The sequence below is a fragment of the Geotrypetes seraphini genome, chromosome 3 (assembly GCF_902459505.1).
Source record: "Geotrypetes seraphini chromosome 3, aGeoSer1.1, whole genome shotgun sequence".
Taxonomy (NCBI): Eukaryota; Metazoa; Chordata; class Amphibia; order Gymnophiona; family Dermophiidae; genus Geotrypetes; species Geotrypetes seraphini.
Genome location: NC_047086.1, coordinates 50,267,796 through 50,286,352, shown reverse-complemented (window position 1 = coordinate 50,286,352; position 18,557 = coordinate 50,267,796). Strand labels below are relative to the sequence as shown.

The 18,557-nt window shown below is 42.2% G+C and overlaps 1 protein-coding gene across 1 annotated transcript in view; it reads left to right on the top strand.

The window, feature by feature from the left end:
- The first annotated feature begins 5,237 nt into the window (after nucleotides 1-5,237).
- Nucleotides 5,238-18,557, top strand: part of LOC117357576 (CD109 antigen-like) — a 167,441-nt gene continuing 154,121 nt past the window's right edge. Inside the window, exons 1-2 of the mRNA XM_033938377.1 lie at nucleotides 5,238-5,370; nucleotides 15,819-15,979. Coding sequence (XP_033794268.1) covers nucleotides 5,297-5,370; nucleotides 15,819-15,979 — 235 coding nt within the window. The 5' untranslated portion in view covers nucleotides 5,238-5,296. The remainder of the gene's footprint in view (nucleotides 5,371-15,818; nucleotides 15,980-18,557) is intronic.

The window sequence follows — 18,557 nt, the reverse complement described above, 5'->3', positions numbered from 1 at the left end:
CATGTTGTCCTCCTCCCCATCTGACTCTTCTCCATGCTATTCATTCCCTTCTCTTTCTTTCCTTTGCTCCCTTTCATTTTCTCTTTAGAACCTACGATCCAGCTCTACTCTCCAGACTGATTGTACTGGCACTATGTTGGCTATGACAGAGAAAGCAGTACCGATGGCTTGTTAAACCTGTGGTCAGAGCTGGATTTAAAATAGACGTGCCTATAGGCAATCGGGATGGGGGTCTCTCCTCCCTGAAATAATTGATAAGTTCATGGGGAGAGGGCCAGCCCCCCAGAGTCCCCCTGCAGGACAGCTTCATCTTCCCCCCCATTACCTCTGATTCACTGTGATCTGTGGCTTGTTATGACTGACTGAACCATTCCCACAGCATATCAACTGCATCCATAGAATTCAAGTGGAGCCTGCCAACCTTCATGCTCTCGCTGGCCTTTTGGTAGCTTCACCCCTCCTCATACACAGCTTCTTGGAACTCTCTGCAGAGGGTAAGGTACACGATTTGGTAGCACTTGCACTAAATTTTATGGATGGATTTGTTGTAGCTGTTGCAGTGGGATCATTGCTGCTGAACATACTAAGCAGTGCAACTGAAGCCTGGAAGAGACGTCATCCTAGCTGTTATAAGAATTTAGCATCAGAGGATCCAGGCCTACCTCTGACACCAGATCAGGGAGCAGATGAGTTGTGCCAGTGGAATGGAGAAATAACGAGAGAAGCATTTTTTTTTTTTTTTAATTTCAAATCTCCCTTCATGTCCTTGATGCCCCTGTATAAGACTCTGGTGAGACCTCATTTAAAATATTGGTTGCAATTCTGGAGTCCTCATCTTCAAAAAGCTATAAAAAGGATGGAGTCAGTCCAGAGGAAGGTTACTTAAACGGTGCGTGGTCTTCGTCATAAGGCGTATGGGGACAGACTTAAAGATCTCAATCTGTATACTTTGGAGGAAAGGCTGGAGAAGGGAGATATGACTGAGACATTTAAATTCCAAAAATGTTATTCAGCAGGGGTGGGAGAAGCCCCCAAAGATCTACATTTAATCATCAAAAAAAAAGGGGGGGGGGAGAAAAAGCCTCAAAACCGACTTTCACGCAGCAATCAACAAGTGATTTCAAGCTGCTGCTACTCTTGTCATTGGCATAAAAAACTCCAACCCCCCCCAGAAATGTAAAGATCAACAAAAAGGCACTACCCAACGCAGTGCGCTCATTTATAAAACACAAAAGGAGATTAACACTTAGCTTCATTCATTTAGCTTGCAGCGCTTGTGCTGCGGTGCTTGTACCATCCGTCTTCAATCTGCATAGGAATCCTTCAGCAAGCAGTTGAAAAACGCTGGAAACACCATTTAACCACTCCAACAAGGCCTTGTTTCACCATACTCGGCTGCTTCGGGGATTTGCAAACGCTAAATCTTCCCACTTCTCACCGTGCACATTTAAATACCTACCTGGCATAAATGTGCATGAGTCGAGTCTCTTCCAATTGAAAAGAAGCTCTGGAATGAGTAGGCATAGGGTGAAGTTAAGAGGTGATGAGCTCAGGAGTAATCTAAGAAAATACTTTTTTACAGAAAGGGTGGTAGATGCTTGGAACAGTCTCCCGGAAGAGGTGGTAGAGACAGAGACTGTGTCTGAATTCATGAGGGCCTGGGATAGGCACGTGGGATCTCTCAGAGAGAGAAAGAGATAATGGTTACTGCGGATGGGCAGACTAGATGGGCCATTTAGCCTTTATCTGCCATCATGTTTCTATTGTGATCTTGGACAAGTCACTTAAACTCAATTGCCTCAAGTACAAACTTTGTTTGTAAGCCCTCCAGGGACAGGAAAATACCCAGTGTACTTGAATGTAACTTATCTTGAGCTATTATTGAAAAAGATAGGAACTAAACCCAAATAAATCAGTGAATTGACATGAGATACACATGCTACATGAGTTGAGACTGGACAGTCGGCAAGATGCAGTTTGCTGTGATTCTGCCACAGGACCTATGTTCATGGCATTGTGATAGACTGGCAGCTTGGATTTTTCTCAGCCCTGGCATTATTTTATGTCATAATTTAAATGGACTTGGTACTGTTCTTAAGGCTCGGTTGGATATGCATCCATACATAATATAACAAAAGTCTTGCATTTGGTACAGAGGTACGGAAAAAGGGGTTCTACAACAGCTGAGATACTGTTCGGATATAATAGCTATAAAAACATGTTTATCAGTATAGAAATGTTCTAAATTTCCCCATCCCCTTCCTGCACAGAATTGCAAGAAAGTTAATTACTTAAATTATTACAACATGCCTTGGGTGATTGAATGAAACCTTAGGACTGAGTCACTCAATTATCCACACAATACATAACCTTAAATTATTTTCCTACAGTTATAATGGAGACGCTTTAGGGAATTGAGGGGTACAGATAAGGATTGAGGTTAGGTTATAGGGATAGGAGTAGAGATAGGTTATAAAAATAGTCAAGGACCACTGCTCAGACAATGAACCTGATGGGCCGCCGCGGGAGCGGACCGCTGGGCGCGATGGACCTCTGGTCTGACTCAGCGGAGGCAACTTCTTATGTTCTTATGATCTCCTGATTTTATGTCCTTGGGCTTGCTGTGTAATCAAATCTTCCAGTTATTATAATAATAATAATAACTTTATTCTTATATACCGCCATACCCATCGAGTTCTAGGCGGTTTACAACAATTAACAAATGATCTGCATTGACAAGCTTATTTACAACATGTTATAAGCAGATTTACAAACAAATTACCTGCAGATTTACAGTAGATTACAACAATTTTCAATTTACAACAGTCAGCAATGAAGTTACCACAATTTACAGTAGTCTGCAATGAAAGGAAGATGTACAACAGTTTAACTGAAAATTGTGGATTAGATCGAACTAGACAAGGGAAGTGGAGAGAGGGTCAAGGGGGAATCAGGTGTGGGAGGAAGGGGTTGGGGGTGGTGCCGGGGTTATGTGAGGTGGAGGGATTAAGTAGGAGTCGTGTTTGTTGAATAGGTAAGTTTTTAGTAGTTTTCTGAAGGCAAGGTAAGTGGGGGCCTCGAGTATCATCTGGGCCAGCCATGGGTTCAACTTGGCTGCTTGGAAGGCGAAAGTTCTTTCGAGGGATCTTCTGAGAAGGCAGTGTTTTGGCGAGGGGAAGGCGAACAGTTGAATTCTGCGTGGTGTCCTGTTGTTGCAGTAAAGGTTGAAGTGGGTATTTATGTAACTTGGGGAAGAACCGTTAACCGATTTGTAACAAAAGCATGCAAATTTAAAGAGAACTCTAGCCTATTAATAATCAAGTGTTCGGCATGGTAACTATGTATTGTAGCTTTATGACATAAATCCTGGAATGCTTTTCTATTTCAAGAAATACACTTTTAGAATTCCCATCAGGCAGATACGAAAGAACAAGCTTCTACATGACTTGAGGAATGGCATGCGTATTTCATAAGTATTAAAAATACGTCATTTCTTGAATTCCGAAACAGTATTAAAAGTGGTCATCACATTGTTTTTATTATGAAATTATAGTTTGATACATGGTATCATTTTATATGGTCTTAATCAGTCTGAATGATGATATTTACACTTTGTCCTTTTCCCTGCTGTTCAAACCAATCCCATTCATGTGTCTTAGCACTGGGCAAATGCATAATTTCTTACCCAACCCTTCGGGTTACTGAAATGCCCTTCAACACTCTTGTAAAAGAGAGCCAATGTGATTCAGTCCATTTTATGATTAATCTGCCTGAGGAAAGCTCCCAGATTTATTCCGAAAAGAAGCTATTTTTCCTAAGATTTCCACACAGTGGGGAAAATGCTTTGCTTTCATGTTGTCAGTGGTGCTGGTGTCAGATTCCTCTCTTGGAAGTGCTAAAAGTTAAGACCATCATTTTATGAGCTTTATTTGCGCTTGATACATGTCTAAACTGACAAATGCAGGGCACTAGTGAGCTATGGGTTTAAAAAAAAAATTTATATTCTGCATATCCTATGTGAATTACAAAATATTCAGATACTCAAGCATTTTTTCCTATCTGCCCCAGTAGGCTCACGCTCTATCTAATGTACCTGGGGCACTGGGGGATTAATTGACTTGTAGATCCAAATATGTATATATGTAGGACACAGAGAGACCAATCTAAATACTATTATTATTGATAAGATTAATTGACTTGCCCAGGGTCACAAGAAGCAGGGTGGGATTTGAACCCACAACCCCAGCGTGTTGGGGCTATAGCTCTAACCACTGCACCTTGGCAGATGGAGGGGGGTGGGTGGGGGGGGGGGAATGAATACATGGCCCCCAAAGTTAGCTGCTGAGAAGATCCTTGCTAAACTAGTCTTCTGCAAAGGACGCATTGTGTAACTGGGATCACCCTCTGCCCCAACAATCTGAGAGGTTTACTATACTGCCATAAATTGGCTGGCTGAAAATTGATCTTTAATTCATATAGAATTCTGCAGAGTGTTCCATGTGCATGCACTTTTAATCACGTTTGGACAATGTGTTCGGAGGGTGTATTTTTGGATCAGATTGAAGAATAACATATCTACATTTTAGTTTCAAATTTGTGTTATTTTCCATGACAAAGTCTACCTGCACATAAAAAAGCCCTCAGGTAATCAGTACAGTACTTATATCTAATTTCAAGTAGAAACGTTTAGTTAATTTTGTTTATTGCAACTTGATATACCATTTAAAAACTCAATATTTAAACAGGAAAAACCTTATCATTTACATAACATAAAAAAGTATCATTATTTTGTTGGACTTATCGCAAACACATAAACCTTGCAGATAAAACTCCTCTTAGAGCCCTACAATACATTTCTCAAAGAGTTTGAAAACTGCCCACAAAATTTGCACAGCAGGGTGAACAGGAAAAGTTCTACTGAGTTCCTGTTTATTCAGATTCTTGCTTCCTAAAGGGGTGAGAACCAGGGATGAAGAAAGAGATCTAAAGCAATAGGGAGTGGAGGGTTCATTGCCTCTGGCTGCAGGAAGTATTACAAGACATGATGAGAGAGGCAACAACTGTCTTTCTCAACTTTTGTTTAGTTGGGTTTTTAATTTTTTTTTTTTTAATGTCTCAATCTTTATACTCCACCTTGCATATCATTTTCTTCAAGTTCTAGAAGGCAGGGCTCAGAGAAGTATGCAGTACAAGGTATAAACGTGTTGGAACACTACAGAATCCCTGCCAGAAGTCTTAAGAATTTCTGAGCAGACAGGAGGAGATATTTTGATCAGGGAGCGAAGGAGCCACCAAGATGCTCCTGTTCTGGTGTCTGCTTGTGAAGCAATGCGCTCTCTTTCTTCTCTTTTCATCCACCTGCACAGCCAGGTAGGGAATTAACAAAGATGCTGGGAAATTCCTTCTTTGAGTTGTAATATGGTACTTCTGTCATGGTTCTCTAGAGAATGTGGCCTAATAATTTGTATACCACTTATAGCCCACATGGTTTACATTCAAGTATTTTTCTTGGTGGGCTCACACTCTATCTAATGCACCTGGAGCAAGGGGGGATTAAGTGACTTATCCAGGGTCATAAGGGGTGGTGTGGGATGTGAACCCAGAACCTCAGTGTGCTGAGACTGTAGCTCTAACCACTGCACCACAGGGACTGAGAGCATATTATACTAAAGGCTCCTTTTACTAAGCTGCGATAGCGGTTTTAGCACGCGCTTAGCGTGCATGCTGGACCTTAATGCCAGCATTGAGCTGGCGTTAGTTCTAGCCGCATAGCACGGGTTTAGCTCGCACTAAAATCCTGTGTGTGCTAAAAATGCTATCACAGCTTAGTAAAAGGAGCCCTAAGTTATTTGGGGGTGGAATTATCAACATGAGCTCTTGCTGTGACCTGTTATTTTTCTAATAATCTGTGCCTTTTTATTCAATGAGACCTAGTTGCTAATAACTGGGGTTAACAGTATAACACATCTTAACAGTAAACTAAACTAAACCTTAAGTTTGTATATTGCATCATCTCCATAAAGATAGAGCTCGACACGGTTTACAGGTAATTCAATAAATGAGGGAAGGACATAATAAGAAATTAGAGGTTATGAAGAGGATAGCTAGGTTTACATTTTAAATAGATAGCTTTACGTTTTGGAGAAAAGCCAGGTTTTCAGATGCTTTGGGAATAATTGGAATGAGCCTAGGTTCCGCAGCGGGGCAGGGAGGTCATTCCAAAGCTCAGTGAATTTGAAGAAAAGGGATTTCCCTAATTTACCTGCGTACATGACACCTTTTAATGAGAAAGAGAAAGAGAGAAAAAAAGAAGAGAGAGAGACAGAGACAGAGAAAAAAAAGAGAGTGAGAGAGGAAGAGAGAGAGAGAGAGAAAAAAAGAGAGAGGAAGAGAAACTAAACTAAACTAAACCTTAAGTTTGAATACTGCATCATCTCCATAAAGATAGAGCTCGACACGGTTTACAGGTAATTCAATAAATGAGGGAAAGACATAATAAGAAATTAGAGGTTATAAAGAAGATAGCTAGCTTTACATTTTAAATAGATAGCTTTACGTTTTGGAGAAAAGCCAGGTTTTCAGATGCTTTTGGAATAATTGGAATGAGCCTAGGTTCCGCAGCGGGGCAGGGAGGTTATTCCAAAGCTCAGTGAATTTGAAGAAAAGGGATTTCCCTAATTTCCCTGCATACATGACGCCTTCTAACGAGGGGAAAGATAGTTTGAGTCTGTGGGTGGATCTGGTAGTGTCAGGTCTCGAAGCATTCCAGGATAGTGGGATTAGGGGAGGAAGAATGCCATGTAGGATCTTGAATGTTAGGCAGGTACATTTAAAGTGAATCCTAGAAGCCAGTGAAGTTTTGACAGAAGCAGGGAAACATGATCGAATTTGCTTTTTGTGAAGATCGACCTAGCCGCAGTGTTCTGGATCCGCTGAAGTCTTTGAAGATTTTTCTTGGTTAGACTTAGATAGATGGAATTACAATAGTCCAGTCTGGAAAGAATGATTGATTGTACAAGGACAGCAAAATGTTGTTGGCGGAAGCAGGATCTCACTTTCCTCAACATGTGAAAACTAAAAAAACTTTTTTTTTTACCAGAGAGTTGAGATGATCATTAAAGGAAAGTGTAGAGTCAATAATGATGCCCAAAACTTTGCTTGAGAATTTGATCTGTAGTAACCCATGTTGATAACTTTGCCCCTTGGATACACATGGTAAGGAATTTGATTTTATGTCAATTTACTTGTTTTGAGCATCCTTTTATTTTAATCAATATGCTTCTGATAGATTTGTAATCTCTTTTGTGGTTTTAATATAAGGCAGAACATTAAATTGAAGAAATATATAAATGATATACCATTGTACAGAAGAAGGCACCAGTTTCAGACTCGTTTTTAAGGAAGTGTGGAGTATGTGCTCTACACGAGAGGAGACAACACCCTCCTAGGCTGAATGGTAGACTAACTTTTGATTTAGCATTAAAAAAAAAAGAAAAAAATTATAACAAAAGATGTGTTTCCCTAAGAATAAGACATGTGAGAGATGTTTTTCATTATTGCTGCCCACAAAATGATAATTTAAGAAGGAATGATCAACACATGCAGATCTATCAAATATATACAATAAAATATTTTAACATTTTTTTGGTGTGCTATGAGTACAGTTTCCTTTACATAAGAACATAGGCCCAGATTCGATAAACAGCGCTGTTGTCGGTGGCCACCTTAAAAGCAGCTGCTTATCAAATGACAATCACACGATGGTGCCATTTAGAGAATTGCGCCTTTGGGAAAGGTAGACATGGGAAACGTAGGCCAAGCCGCACAGTACCCCAAAGACAGAGGTAAATGCCTAAAGACCTGGACTGAATCCTTTAAACAAAAAGGTTACAATCCTAAAATAGTCTCCAGAATATTGCCTTATCCTTTAAAACAACCAGAGAAACTATGTAATATAGTAAGTGAATGCAGTTTACAGAATTATATGGCGCAGGACCTGCTTACATTGGAAAGTTGGTCCTCAACCTGGCAGCTAGGCTTCAATGCTAAGAAATGTAAGGTCATGCACCTCATAAGCGGAAATCCATGCAGGTCGTACTTCTTGAACGGAGAAACTTTAACTAGGACTTCAGCAGAACAAGATTTAGGAGTAACCATCAGTGCAATCAAGTGGAGAAGGCTTTATCTAAGGCAAGGCAGATATTGGGTTGTATCAATAGAAGTTTCGTCAGCTGAAAGCCTGAAGTCATAATGCCGTTGTACAGGGCCATGGTGAGATCTCATTTGGAGTACTGTGTGCAATTCTAGAGACCACATTACAGTAAAGATGTGCGCAGAATTGAATCGGTTCAGCGGACGGCCACCAGGATGATCTCGGGACTCAAGGGTCTCTCGTACGAAGAGAGACTGAACAAATTGCAGCTCTACACTCTTGAGGAACGTAGGGAGAGGGGAGACATGATCAAAACATTTAAGTACCTCACGGGACGTGTTGAAGTGGAAGATGATATTTTCTTTCTCAAGGGACCCTCGGCCACAAGAGGGCACCCGCTCAAACTCAGGGGCGGAAAATTTCATGGCGACACCAGAAAGTATTTCTTCACAGAGAGAGTGGTTGATCATTGGAACAAGCTTCCAGTGCAGGTGATCGAGGCAGACAGCGTGCCAGATTTTAAGAATAAATGGAATACCCATGTGGGATCTCTACGAGGGTCAAGATAAGGAAATTGGGTCATTAGGGCATAGACAGGGGGTGGGTAAGCAGAGTGGGCAGACTTGATGGGCTGTAACCCTTTTCTGCCGTCATCTTCTATGTTTCTATGTTTCTACAAGGACGAAAACCACAGAAAAGACATACAATCCAGAGCTAGAAAAATTATACGAGATCTACAACCACTAGTCCAAGAAGATTAATTATTAAAAGAAATATTCCCAGAGCTCCACCTGTGCTGGCCTTCCGTCAGCCACCTAATCTGAAAGAGAAAATGATAAAAAGCAAACTCCCTACACAAACCCACAGAGAAGAGAATGGCACACATCCTTGGACGTGTGGCAAGCTGCAAACTGTGCGAGCACATCTCAAAGGATCCCACAGTCACTCATATGGGAAAAACATTCAATATAAGGGTATCCTTCACATGTTCATCATTTAATGTGGTGTATAATCACTCAATGCAAAAAGTGCAAAGAACGATGTTACATTGGTGAAACAGGCCTGATGCAATACCAACCAGGATGTCACCTCTTTCAGACAACACTATGGAAAAAGTGACCACTGCACCAATGATTTTATAGTGAGAATACTGAAAGGAAATTTTAAGACAATTCAAGAAAGTAAAAACTTTGAAATTAAAATGATGAAATATTTTGATACCTACCAGACAGGATTTAGCAAAGACTTTGGCTCCCTTTCATATTAAAAAGAAATTTAAACTGCTTTGACATCTCTCTGTCTCCTATTTACCCACCCACCCCTCCCTCTTCCTGTGGAACTATTACTAAAATGCTTTCATGTTTCCCTTATATATCTAATATAATAAAATGGTAAGCCGCGCATGTGCACTTCCTAAGCGTGCACATGCGCGCTTTTCTGTGAGCTGTAGCTAGGAAGTGCGCATGCGCGGCTCACCCCTGCTCTCTCCGCCTCCAGCGGCGTGACAGTTTTCAAAGAGGCGCGGGATTCTTTCAATGCGGAACTACCAGCCGTTAAAGCTCCTGGCGCTGACTCCCGACGGTGGAGGAGAGGCAAGGTAGAAGAAGATTTCCGCTGCCCGGCACCCAAGTCCTTTGCCGCCCCCCCCTTCCCTTACCGCGGCCCCGACTGGCGATTTCAGCAGCGTGTCCAGCAGTCTTCACACGCTGCTTCGGGCCCTTCTACTGTTCTGCTTTGCTCCGGACATGCCCGAGTAAATCAGGCCAGTAGAAGGACCCGAAGCAGCGTGTGAAGACTGCTGGAGACGCTGCTTGAATCGCCATATATAGTTGGACCCGCGGGAAGGGAAGGGAAGGGGGGGGGGCTGCCAAAGGACTCGGGCCCGCGTTTGTAGTCGCTACTGTGGGAAGGGAAAGGGGGTAGAGGAAACAATAATGCTGCTGCACAGGGAACTGGTGTGGGGGGAGGGAAATGGAAGAGGGAGGGAATGTTGCTTTGGACAGACAGACAGAGGGAGGAAGGGAGACAGAAAGACACAGGGGCAGGTTCACAGTGAACTGGTGTGGGGGGAGGGAAATGGAGAGGGAGGGAATGCTGCTTTGGACACACAGACAGAGGGAGGAAGGGAGACAGAAAGACAAGAAGAAAGACACAGGGGCAGGTGCACAGGGAACTGGTGTGGGGGGAGGGAAATAGAGGGGGAGGGAATGCTGCTTTGGACAGACAGACAGAGGGAGGAAGGGAGACAGAAAGACACAGGGGCAGGTGCACAGGGAACTGGTGTGGGGGGAGGGAAATGGAGGGGGAGGGAATGCTGCTTTGGACAGACAGACAGAGGGAGGAAGGGAGACAGAAAGACAAGAAGAAAGACACAGGGGCAGGTGCACAGGGAACTGGTATGGGGGGAGGGAAAGGTGCTGCTGGACAGGGGGGAGGTAAAACAAAGGAAGAAGGGCTGCTGCTGCATAAGGAGAGCTGTGAAGAGGTGGTGGTGGACACAGGGGAGGTAAAAGGAAGGGAGAATGGACAGGGGAAGCAGGCAAGGGGTGGTGATGGACAGCCAAGGAAAAAGAAAGAAAGAAAGCAGCTAAGGAGAGAGAGAGAAAAAGAAATAAAGAGAGACACACACACACATATATTCTAGCACCCGTTAATGTAACGGGCTATAAGACTAGTATTGATATAAAACATAAGAACATAAGAAACGCCTTCACCGGATCAGACCTAAGGTCCTTCTAGTCCGGCGACCCGCACACGCGGAGGCCAAGCCAGGTGCTCCCTGATGGAGACCTTGATTACCCGTATCCCTCAATGTGATTTGCAAGAAGGTGTGCATCCAACTTGCGCTTGAATCCCAGAATGGTAGTCTTCGAAAGCTAACCATAAAATGCATTGAGTTAGTCCAATAAAAAAGATATTACCTTATTTCCTTTGCTTTTATTTCTAAATATTACCTTGATGGAATATAAAATTGATTCACTTGTACCCATTCTACACCACTCAGGATTTTGTAGACTTCAATCATATCTCTCCTCAGCCATCTCGCTGAAGAACCCTAAACCCCTTTAGTCTTTCCTCATAAGAGAGGAGTCCCACCCTCCTTTACCATCTTGGTCGCTTTTCTTTGAACCTTTTCTAATTCTTTTGCTGCTTATTAACTCATACATTTTGATCTGTAATCATTTTTTATGAACTAATCTTAAGATATTCTGGGTCCTGCTAACCTGATTTCCTTATTGATTCAGAAGTCTAAACAATAGAATGATTTGGAAATTGGAGGGTTCATGTTGAGCTCCAGTTTGCATAACACTGGCCCTTGAATCAGCTCTAAAGTAATTGACTGGGTCAGAAGTTGGCTGAGGGGGAGGTGACAAAGTGGTAAATGAAGTTCACCGTGAGGATGAAGGCATCATGAGTGATGTGCCACAAGGGCTATGCTTTGATCTGGTTCTTTGCAACACTTTTGTAAGTGATATTGCAGAAGGATTGCCAGAAAACATTTGCTCCTCTGCAACAGGATAGATAGATACCGTGGAAGGTGTAGCGAACATCAGGAGGGATGTAGCAGGGCTCAATAAAAAAAAGAAAAGAAAAATTGGGTTTTGCTGGACAAGCACAAGGCAGCAGGCAAGCACCATTGGCACCAATGGCAGCGGCTATCTTTCCTTCACTCTGTCTTCTCCTCCCACCGTGGAAGCTCTGATGCATACAAAGGCATATGTCCTCTCCTCATCCCCAGGCCCAGGCATGCTGTAGAGGCAAGTAGAAAGAAAGGAGGGCATCTCTGTGCCATGCAGCAGTCTCCTCTTGTGATGCCTACTGCTGAATGCAAAATTTGAACTGTTTGAAGCTTCCAAAGAATCCAGCACGGCATCCACCTTGCTGCTGCCTTTACTTCTTCCATGGCACACTGCACCGCTCCTTGTTGCAGTATACACAACTCCATCCCAGGTACTCCTCTCCCTGCATATGTACTGTACCACTCTCGCAAAAGGAGGATCTGCCCAGCTGCACACTGGGCTGCTTCCTGCTCCTTTATTGTCCCAGGCCCCATTGTTCTTTCGGGCTGTGTAGCCTACATGGCGTAAAGGAATCACCAAAGACCAAGACTGCAGAGAAGGTGGAAACAGCCCAGTAGCTCCACTTCTTGCCACACTGGGGTGTGTGCAAACAGGGAGGGAGGTTAACAGCTGGAAATGGAACTTCTGTGCCACACTATATTTCAATTTCTTTAGAACTACTGGGTTAGTAGGATGATTGAACAAATATTTTTAACAAATCTTTTCAGAACTACTTATAAACGCAAAAACCTTGCAATTTTAAACTCCTGTATACTAGTAAGTATGTTATTTGTGTATTTTTTTACTCATTTCTTCTAGAATGTTTCTCAAACACTATGGGCTCCTTTTACTAAGGTGCGCTAGCGTTTTTAGCGCACGCACAAAATTACTGCGTGCTAAACCGCGTGGTATGCTTCTAGAATAATGCCACGCTACTGCTGGTATAACAAAATCTAAAGCTAAATGTTACTCTTTCGGACCTAACGTCTAAAAAGCCTTGATAGTGACTCAATCGCTGTTGGAAAATTGGCCAACAATGATTGAGTTGCTATCTTTAGTGAATCTAGCCCTAAGTGTATAGCCCTCGATGGAGACTGCCCTAACTTTGTTGGTTGGGCTGCAAACTTTTCAGCAGCCCCTCATAAGTTCATGTCCTATACTTTTCTGACTAATTATAATTCCCAATGACCTGAATGAATTTGCCCAGGTTAAATCAGTAGGCCCCAGTTTAGGGAGCATCAACAGGGAATTCCTAGTCATTGATCCTAATCCAAGTTTCCAAGTTTATTTAATTCTTCCTATCCTGCACCAAGGGTCAAAAACCTTCTGGGTGACTTACATTCTAAAATCCAGATAAGCAAAAATTAGTTACATAAGATTACAATAAAAAAATAAAATAAAAGTACAATTCAATATGCCAAATAGATAGTTTTAGATGAATTTTGGACTAGACCATTTGACCATAACCAAAGCAACAGCAAACATCTCATTAAGCTCTGCATCTATATTTTGTAAAAGTTTTTTACTGGACTGAATTTTACTCTCTTTCTAATGACCCAGTATACAATTTGTAAAAATAGCTCTCCTGATTATTTATTAATTTCTTTTTCTAGGGCCTTATTACTATATCTAAGGGCCCCTTTTACAAAATCATGGTAGCAAGTCTCAGCATGGCAAGTATGACTTAGCCCATAGGAATTAAACCCCCTTTTATGAAGCTGCATTAATTTTTTATTGCTCTCTGCGGCAGTAAAAGCTCCGATGCGCTTAGAATTCCTATGAGTGTCAGAACTTTTACCACTGCGGCCGGCGATAAAAGGCGGGGAGTGGGAGTGGGGGGTAAATGAACTGCCACATATTTGCCATGCAAGACTTGCTACTGCTGCTTTGTAAAAGGGGCCATAAGTAAGGTGGATGTCCCTGGGTAAAATTTGAGGTATTGTATAAAAACATTAGGAACCTTTGGTCTAGAACATGGGTGTCAAAGTCCCTCCTCGAGGGCCGGAATCCAGTCAGGTTTTCAGGATTTCCCCAATGAATATGCATAAGATCTATTAGCAGTTCATGCAATGAAAGCAGTTCATGCAAATAGATCTCATGCATATTCATTGGGGAAATCCTGAAAATCCGACTGGATTCTGGCCCTCGAGGAGGGACTTTGACACCCCTGGTCTAGAAAGAGTGTTGGAACACTATTCAAATTATGTGGTTGGCATCTCATTTAAATGGCAGCTGCAGCATTTGAAGATGTTCTTGCATATTCCATACTGGTTGCTATATTAAAGTGGAATAGGCAGCAACACTGTTGTCTAGATCAGTGGCTCCCAACCCTGTCCTGGAGAACCACCAGCCATTCAGGTTTTCAAGATAGCCCTAATGAATATGCATGAAAGAGATTTGCATGTAATGAAGATGATAGGCATGTAGATCTGTTCCATGCATATTTATTAGGGCTATCCCGAAAACCTGACTGGCTAGTGGTCCCCCAGGACAGGGTTGGGGATCACTGGTCTAGATCAGTGGTTCCCAACCTTATCCTGGGGGGACCCCCAGCCAGTTGGGTTTTCAAGATATTCCTAATGAATATGCATGAGAGAGATTTGCATACCTGTCACTTCCATTATATGCAAATCTCTCTCATGAATATTCATTAGGGATATCTTGAAAACCCGACTGGCTGGGGGTTCCCCAGGATAGTTTTGGGAATCACTGGTCTAGATAGTGATGGTATTCAAACTGCTACCTACAATAACTCTCTGGATAAAGTTAGGAAAGCTTTGATATTTAATCTAACAATCCATCATTGCTCACATTATGCTATAAGCTTTTCAAATGTGTACCTCTTCTAATCAGAGAGATATACTTTAGAATAGGAATAGGAAGCAGCACCAGCAGTTTTAGGATGTCAAAGCTCTAAGACAGTGGTTCCCAACCTGTCCTGGAGGACCACCAGGCCAGTCGGGTTTTTAGGATAGCCCTAATGAATATGCATGAGAGAGATCTGCATATAATGGAGGTGCCAGGCATGCAAACCTGCTCCATGCATATTCATTAGGGCTATCATGAAAACCCAACTGGCCTGGTGGTCCTCCAGGACAGGGTTGGGAACCACTGCTCTAAGAGGCCCCAGTGCCTGGGGGTGTTAATGTGTAATCTCAGAAACCTGGGATTTTTGTGGATTAGAATACTCACTCTCTCTCTCTCCTATTTGGAAAAGAAACAAGGGCATCAAAATGATAGTGCAATTTTAAGAGCATTGGAATTTTTAAAATGGAGACAGGTCTATCTCTGGCCCCTAAGACTTAGCTGGCCAGCTTCTGAATATTGGTTTAGCTGACTGTCTCAGCTGGCCAAAAATAGACCAGAAATTCAATGCTGGCCACCGGTATGGGGCTGACATTGAACTTCCGGGTTCACCACAGACTGCAGAAAATAGCCGACTGTCTTCCAAGGTCTGAATATTGGGCCCATAGAGTATGGGCAAAGTCACACCTAATGCATATGCACGCATATAACAGATTAATCTAGTATTCTATAAAGGAACGGAGGCATTACAGAATAGACACCATATTGATGGCCTCTAGGCCACTGAATATAATACACTGTTATTGAATTGTCTGGTTGGTTGGGAGAGTGTGGCACAGTGGTTGAGGCTACAGCATCTATGCCTGGAATAAATTACCTGAGTTTGTCCGCTATGCCTGAGGTTATGGGTTCAAACCCACACTGCTCCTTGTGACCATGGGCAAATCACTGCTCCTTGTTACCCTGGGCAAGTCATTTTCTTCTAGCTACCCTCTATGCCTGGAATAAATTACCTGAGTTTGTCCGCCAAGCCTGAGGTTATGGGTTCAAACCCCACACTGCTCCTTGTGACCCTGGGCAAGTCACTTAACTCTCCCATTGCCCCAGGTACACTGACTAGATAGATTGTGGGCCTGCCAGGACAGACATGGAAAAATGCTTGAGTACCTGCATAAATTCATGTAAACTGGTCTGAGCGCCCCTGGGAAAACAGTACAGAATATTGAATAAATTAGTATAGATATGTTGGTTTTGTGAAAGACCTAGAAATTAACAGATGATATCCATTTTGAATTTTTCAGACCCTCATATTATATTATTGCTCCAAGTCTTCTTCGCCCAGGCATAAATTCATCTCTTGCTATCCACTGGTTTGGTGCCAATAATTCAGAAATCAATGTGACGGCCACTGTTTTTAGTGAAATGAAATCCTTGGTACAAGCTCAAGGGACCTTCAAGAAAGGTGAGTTAGATTGCCATCATAAAATATAAGGTATAACCTATCCTGTTTGCATATGAGATCGGCAGGTTATGTTTGTAAGTCATAGTAATTCACTTCAAAATCTGCGTCTTTAAGGCCTTATATGGTATAGCTCCAATTTTAGACCACATCTTCAAAAAATATAAACAGGATAGAGTCAGTCCAGAGTAAGTCTACTAAAATGGTTGGTGGTCTATATCGGTGGTCCCCAACCCTGTCTTGGAGGACCACCAGGCCAATCGGGTTTTCAGGCTAGCCCTAATGAATATGCATGAGAGAGATTTGCATATAATGAAAGTGACAGGCATGCAAATCTGCTCCATGCATATTCATTAGGACTAGCCTGAAAACCCGATTGGCCTGGTGGTCCTCCAGGACAGAGTTGGGGACCACTGGTCTATATCATAAGGTGTATGGGGACAGACTCAAAGATTTCAATATGTATACTTTGGAGGACAGGCAGGAGAAAGGAGATGTGATAGAGAGCTTTAAATACCTTGTGGCATAAATACACATGAGGCGAGTCTCTTTCATTTGAAAGGAAACTCCAGAGTGAGAGGTCATGGGATGAAGTTAAGAGGTGATAGGCTCAGGAGTAATCTAAGGAAATACTTTTTTACAGAAAGGTTTGTAGATGCATGGAATAGTCTCCCATAGAGTCTTTGGTGGAGACAAAGACTATGTCTGAATTCAATAAAGTGTGGGATAGGTACATGGGATCTCTTAGGGAGAGGAAGCGGTAGTGGATACTGCAGATGAGCAGACTGGATGGGCCATTTGGCCTTTATCTGCCGTCAAGTTTCTGTGTTATATCTGTATGATCTAATCCAGTTATACGAGGGGCCGTTGAAAAGTTCTCACCCCAACCAACAAAGCTGGGTCAGTCTCCATTGAGGGCTATACACTTAAGGCTCCTTTTACAAAGGTGCGTTAGGGCCTTAATGAGTGGAATAGCGCGCGCTAAAATGCCACGCGTGCTAGCCGCTACCGGCTCCTCTTGAGCAGGTGGTAGTTTTTTGGGTAGCGCGTGCTAATCCGGTGCATGCGCTAAAAACGCTAGCACACCTTTGTAAAAGGAGCCCTTAGTCCAGTGATTTTCCACTTTTTTTGTCTGTATTTTTCCGACAGTACCAAAAAAAAGGTGGAAAATCACTGGACTACGAGCTCCTTTTATCAAGCTGCGGTAGGGGTTTAACGCGCGTAATAACGCACATTAAACCGCCTGCCGTGCTAGCTGCTAACGCCTGCATTGAGCAGGCATTCGTTTTTTTAGCCAGCCGCGGGAATTAGCGCGTGATGAAATGTCCGACGCGCTGGTGCGGCTTGATAAAAGGACCCCTAAGTGTATAGCCCTCGATGGCGACAGCCCTAACTTTGTTGGTAGGGCTGAGAACTTTTCAGCGGCCCCTCATATTCCAGTAGATATCATCTTTGAGATTCTCTAATGCTTCATTTTAGGAACCCTAAAGGTTTGAAATACGTAGCTAGTTTTTCTTCTAGCTTTACCTATCAAGCACCTTTTGTTTGGAATAAGCTTCCCTTAAGTATTAGCTTAATATACAAAGCAACCCTCTGTTCGGAAAAACTCCAAAACCTTGTATCTTTTAAAGAAATTCTTGATTATGTATCTGCTATATCTTATAGATTTATTAAGATTTGATTGTTATTCACCAAAGACTGGCTGGTTATTTTTTTTTTTTTTTTATTAATATATTTTATTGAGAAAACACAGCGTAAACAAAGGCATACAATAAACCACTAGGAACATTTCAGTGCATTCCGCAAATCGATCAAAACCGCCCTATTCGAAAAATTCACGGACTAAAATCGTCCCCTCCCGCACTAGGACTCCCCTCCCTCTAAACGCCTTTCTTTCTTTCTCAAGATGCCCCTCATGTACTCAGATATTCGCTATCCATAGTACTCCAATTCAAATGGAAGTTCTAAAGAAATACTCAGTTATTCATTACCCATTGAACCCCAATCTGTAACTTTCCCCTCTTCACTATTGTATTATATTTAGACTCATTGTACGATACTGTATTAGACTTATGTATGGTGTTGTCTTTAGACTTATTGTATTGTAGTATATTTAGACTCGTTGTATTATATTGTACTGTGTTGTATACACTCATTGTACTGTATTGTACTGTATTGTATTGTTTTGTCTTGTATTGTATGTTGACTTATTGTATTGTATTGTGACCTTGTTATTCGCTGAATGTCCAGCCTTCTTACAGTGTGAACCGCCTAGAAGTCACCTGACTATGGCGGTATAGAAAAATAAAGTTATTATTATTATTATTATTAAACACAAAATTGAAATGCAGCAGGATAGTTTTGCCTGTGGTTATACCACAATGATTGTTTGCCTTCCTTATTGCTATTTTGCAATTACAGCTTTTGGCTGGTTATCTTTTATAAGATGTGATCTGTATAGAACTGTAAGGTAATTGAGGAATATAAGAACGTTTTTAATGCAATATAATTTAAGTCAGAAGGCAGTTAACAAGAGAGCAATTTTCGAATGTCTGCAGGTAATTGCAAAGGCCATGGGAAG